Source organism: Chelonoidis abingdonii, chromosome 3, assembly GCF_003597395.2.
Source record: "Chelonoidis abingdonii isolate Lonesome George chromosome 3, CheloAbing_2.0, whole genome shotgun sequence".
Classification (NCBI taxonomy): domain Eukaryota; kingdom Metazoa; phylum Chordata; order Testudines; family Testudinidae; genus Chelonoidis; species Chelonoidis abingdonii.
The window spans coordinates 62091080-62096809 of NC_133771.1; the positions used below are offsets into that span (position 1 = coordinate 62091080).

A 5730-nucleotide genomic window follows, 5' to 3' on the forward strand; every position below is an offset into this window, starting at 1 on the left:
CTGGAGCACTCTCTGTCCCCCCAAAACTTTCGGCTCCCTGGGTGCCTGCGCCGGCACTCACCAATGCCCTTTGAACACAGATCCCAAATGCGCGCGTGTGATGCTGTAAAACAAGGAGAAATACCATCTTCCCTCTTCCCCTGCAGCCCAATCCCTGGTGAGTCAGATCCAGTCCCCTGGATCTTAAAACAAGGAAAATCAATCAGGTTCTTAAAAAGAACAGCTTTTAATTAAAGAAGAAAAGGAAAAAATCATCTTCTGTAAAATCAGGATGCGAATACTTCCCAGGGGTAATCCAGATTCGTCTCATAGCCCAGAGGAACCCCCTCAGCCTTAGGTTCAGATTATAGCAAACGGGTAAAAATCCTCTAAGCAAAAAAAGGAACATTTACAAGTTGAGGAAAACAAAAATAAGACTACACGCCTTGCCTGGCCTATACTTTACAAGTTTTGAAACACGAGAGAGGTTCAGAAAATTTGGAGAGCCTGCTCTGGTCCTAGTCCAAGAGGAACACACCCCCAAAATAAGAGGGCAACCAAACAAGACTTCCCTCACCTAAGATTTGGAAGATCTTGTCTCCCATTGCGTCCTCTGTCAGGTGCCAGCCAGGTTTACAGCTTCTTAACCCTTTACAGGAAAAGAGACCATTAATCCTTAACTAATCTGTTATTGACCAGTGTTCGATATATATTCTGTTCTGAACTTTGGGGTGTGTCATAACTGCAAGGGAAGCGGAACTGCCCTCCTTTGTTACAATACTATAAAAATCCCTTCATGGCCAGAGACACCAAAATCCTTTTACTTTTAAAGGTTAAGAAGCTCAGAAACCTGGCTGAACCTGCATCCAAAGGACCAATAAGGACAAAGATACTTTCACATCTTGTGGGGGGAAAGTCTTTTGTTTGTGCTCTTTGTTTTGCGGGGTGTTTGCTCTTGGGATTAAGAGGGAAAAAACCCCCAAGGGGGAACATCAATCCAGGCTCTCCAAATCTTTCTTGAACAGTCTCTCATGTTTTCAACTTGTAAAATAGCAGGCAAGTGTGTTGTCTTATTTTTGTGTTTCAACTTGTAAATGTTCCTTTTTGCTGAGAGGCTTAACCTCTGTTCTGCTGTAACTTGTGAACCTAAAGCAGAGGGGTTCCTCTGATGGCTAATAAATCTGCCATCACCCTGTGAAGTATTTTCCGATCCTGATTTTACGAGATGATTTTTACCTTTCTTTCTTTTAATTAAACAGCCCTTTTTTTTTTTTTTTTTTCCAGAACCTGAGTGAATTTCCTTGTTTAAGATCAAGGGTTGGATCTGGACTCACCAGGAATTGGTGGGGCGAAAGGAGAGCGATCGTTAAATTCTCCTTTGTAAAGATCCAAGGGGTTGAATCGTGTTTCACCAGGAAACTTGGTGAAAAAGCCTCTCAAGGCTACCCAGTGAGGGAAGGGTTTTAGAGGGGGGAAAAATATTCCAGACATGGAAGGAATCTGGATGTGGCAGCGAATCCAGATTCTAGCTGTTAGTTAAGCTTAGAAGTGTTTATTCAGGTTCCCCACATCTTGTACCGAAAGTTCAGATGGGGAGGAACCTTGACAGTGATTAGTCTCATCATATGCTCTTTCCTCAGAAATACTAGGGGAATGGAGTTAAACAGAAGCTAATAAGGACAAATGTTTTTTAAAATCAGCTGGTCCAGATAACTTTTATCCAAGGGTTTCAAAAGAGCTGGCAGAGGCAGCTACTGCGATAGTTAAGGTTGCTTTTCCAGTAAGTCTTGGGAAACAGTGGTGAAAGTCACAAAAAGTCCTATCTGGCGTGTTGCACGTTAGCTTTCTTCCAGTCTTTAAAGGGTTGCGGATGACATGGGTAATTTATAGGGCTGTCAGCCCTGCTTATGCGATCCTGGGAAAAGCAATGGAGTTGCTGATAGAGGACTTGTTTTAATAAAGAATAAAGGAGGATAATGTAATTATGCAAAATAAACAGGTTTATTGAAAATAGATCTTGTCAATTAATTTTGTCTTTTTGGTGAGATAACGTTTGGTGATAAAGGCTAATAGTGCTGATGTTATAGCTTATACTCTCTTCTGTAAGGCATTTACTTTGTTACTGCATGACATTTTGTAAAAGTTAGCAACCGTATAAAACTAACATGTCACACATTTAGAAACTGGCAAACTGATGGTCTCAATGTAACTTAAAGAAGGAAATCATAATCAAGCAGGTGTTTCCCAGTGGAAGTCCCACAGGATTGGTTCTTGACCCTACATTATTTAAACAATTTTTTTATCATAACGCCATGTTTACAGGATGGGGGCCTCTATCCTGGGAAGCAGTGATTCTGAAAAGGATTTGGAGAATCATGGTGGATGATCATCTGAACATGAGCGCCCAGTGTGATGCTGTGGGCAAAAGAACTAATGAGATCCTGGAATGTATAAACAGAGTCTCTGTACTAGGAGAAGATAGGTTATTTTGTCACTATATTTGGCACTGGAATGACTGCTGCTGGAGCACTGCGCCCATTTTTAGTGCCCCAATTCAAGAAGGCTGATAAATTGGAGAGGGTTCAGAGAACAGGCCCAAGACTCATTAAAGGATTAGAAAACATGCCTATAGTGATAGACTCAAGAAGCCCAGTCTAGTTTAACTAAAAGGTGATTTGATTGCAGTCTATATGTATCTACATGGGGAACAAATATTTAACAATGGATTCTTCAATCCGCAAGAGAGGGGTATAAAAAAATTCAGTGGCTGGAAGATGAAGCTAGACAAATTCACATTGGAAATAGATTTTACAGTGAGAGTGATTATCATTTGAAGAATTTACCAGGGGTCATAGTGTATTCTCCATCACTACCAATTTTTAGATCGGGATTGGATGTTTTTCTGAAAGATAAGCTCTAAAAGTTTTTTGGTGGAAATTCTGTGACCTGTGTTATACAGGAGGTCAGACTAGTTTATCAGAATGGTTCTTTCTGACCACTGTCCTCTCTTATTTTAGTTTTTTGCCATACATGTAGCCAAATAGTATGTGCATGTGCCAAATTAAGGTCCTTAGTATCTAATGCACCCTTCTAAGTGTGATTCAAGTAAAACAGCAACGGGAACTTGAAAGTAAAAACCTCCATGACATTCCTGCATTGTATAATTTCCTAGCAGAATTCCCTAGCTTGTCATTTCTGAAGGCTTTTATATTTTTAAGTCTAGAATGGATCATAAGTAGAACTAGTTCTGTGGTTCATTTCGGCTGTGTTCTCATGTTACTATTACTTCAAATAATGAACACCACTGAATTTTGAACCATTTTGGCAGATTCTTCTGAGATTCAGGATTGGAATAGCATGTATATGCTACATGTCTCAACCAGATTTTATTACATGAGCTAGATGGGATAATTTCTTAAGGCAGTGCCTATGTTGATGCTTGTCTGTGCTCTGGAATCTCTCTCTCCTGAAGTGTACAAAATCAAAGTTATCTTTTATTCCTTTTTTTCTTTAGGCATGTTACGCTAAAAAGATATATAATAGGCAAATGAAGCATTATTACACATTCAGAAAGATTTCTTCTGTCCTTACATATGTGGCATTCTGGGTTCTGAGTTAATATGAAGGATTATGGAACGGGGTGGGACAATATGATCACAGACAACACCCTGGTGAAAAGCGCCGTACACTCTGCATTGCTGGTGACTGAAAAGTAGGAGTGGAAGGAAAAAAGAGTGCTCTCTCAAGGCAATATCTTAGACTGTGCTTTGGGGGCCCCTACCTTGCATGTCAATCTTGTGTACTAAAGATCTGACTTCCAGAAGTTTTGAGTACCTGCAACTCCGATTAGCTTTAAATAAAACATTTCTGAAAATGAGACCATAAGGCAGTAAGATAACTGCGGCTGGCCTGTGCCTGCTGATTCAGGCTTGCAGAGCTTGAGTTAAGGGGCTGTTTAACTTCCTGACTTGGACTACAGCCTGAGATCTGGGACCATCCCACTTTGTAGGGACCTAGAGCCTGAACATCTACAGTGCACTTAAACAGCCCTTTGGCCTGAGTCCCATGAGTAAGAGTCAGCAGGTTGTTAATTGCAGTGCAGACATACCCTGAGTGACTGATACATTTGGAGCTTCTTCTTAGCCCCGGCTTTTGGATATGAGGAGAGCTGTTCTGTGTTTTTCCTCTCTCAAGTATCAGGTTGCATGTGGACTCCAGAAAATATGTAACTTTAATTTTTTTTCCACTTGTGAATAAGACATTTTCTCAATCTAAATATTTATTTAAAAATATTTTGAATAGTTAGGACTGGATTGCTGCATAAAAATGCAAATAAATGGTACACCGTATACTCTTGTTTTCCGTGGTGGTCCAGTGGGGTTAGAGCAAAGCTCTGTCTTAATTCATAACTTTGTATGCTGTCTACAATGGAGTGATTTAAAGCAGATTGCCCGTCTTAACTCAATTAATCCAATCCTATGAGATTGAACAGAGTGCATGTCAGTGTAAAATTTTGCCCACTGACGTCTGCTGGTTTGAGGAATAAAGTTAGTTATGTTTGTATTTACTGCTGTAAAAATATTGACCGCATTTTAAACTTTTCTAATTAAAAGTACTGCAACATGAGTTCAAGAAGTGACCAGTTGGTGGTAGTTTTATATTTGATAATGATTAAAACTTGAGTGATGTGCAACAAATGTGGGGCTTTGAATCTTATGTTTTTTCTCTTTTTTTCATATTTTTAAGCAATCTGGACCGAAAGGAAAGGTAAGTTTTATATTGATGAAATGAGCATGGCAATAAAAAAGTTAACTTAATGATTACCCTATCAATGCTAGTTAAAGAATAATTCATAAAATTGTGGTCAGCTCTGCTGCCTGTGAGCTATTTTATGAAACGAACATGAAATACAAGAAGTACCTTTCATATGCAGCTATAGGCACTGATTGCCTTTTTAATGTGGACAATATGCTGGATACACTGGCGTACAGAAACATGCGTATATACAGATAAAATATACAGAAACAAGGATTGACGTCAGTTTTCAGTGGAAACTTGAAAGTTAATTTTAAGTGTTTGGATATTGCTGGAGAGCTATTGCTATCTGGTTTCTAACAGTGTTAATAAGCTGTTGTTCAGTTTTCTAGCAATCTTGTAGCTGAATTAATTGAATTTCATTCTAAATATAGTCATTAATTAAATATACGAATTATAACAATTAACCAAACACAGATTTGGTGCTGTTGTTTCATGTATTTATGTGGAAACACTAAACTTTTACATGTCACACATTTCATGTCACTTGGAAAATGCTGGTTTCTGTTAATATTCTTGTATGTAGTTTAAGTATACAAATAAATGTAAATATTTTGTTCATTTCTAATATGTTATTAAAACCAACCGGTTATTAATGATGTCATTTATTCCACAAGAAAGTAATTCTTTTCTGTTATGTGGCAGTATAAGCTTGATATTAAAGTTAAATTATGATTAAACCGTACATTTAGTATTGAACTAAAATTGAAAATAATTTACATAACTGTTTAAAGTACTTTTCTTTGGAAATTCAGATTTTAGTGGATTGATTGTAAATCAATAGTATAATATTGTGCTTTCTGATACTTTCCAAAATAAACTTTAAAGGGATGCTGATATGTCAGCCTTGGCCCTCATATTTTAACCTCATAAGGGATATTACAACTTTTTTCTTTCCCTAGGTTTTTTCAATTTTCTTAAATGTTGTTCATGATT

At 38.0% G+C, this 5730-nt stretch overlaps 1 protein-coding gene across 1 annotated transcript in view; it reads left to right on the top strand.

The window, feature by feature from the left end:
• SENP6 (SUMO specific peptidase 6) overlaps positions 1-5730 on the top strand; it is a 219638-nt gene that overhangs the window by 108186 nt on the left and 105722 nt on the right. The window contains 1 exon segment of the mRNA XM_075064555.1: positions 4726-4746. Coding sequence (XP_074920656.1) covers positions 4726-4746 — 21 coding nt within the window.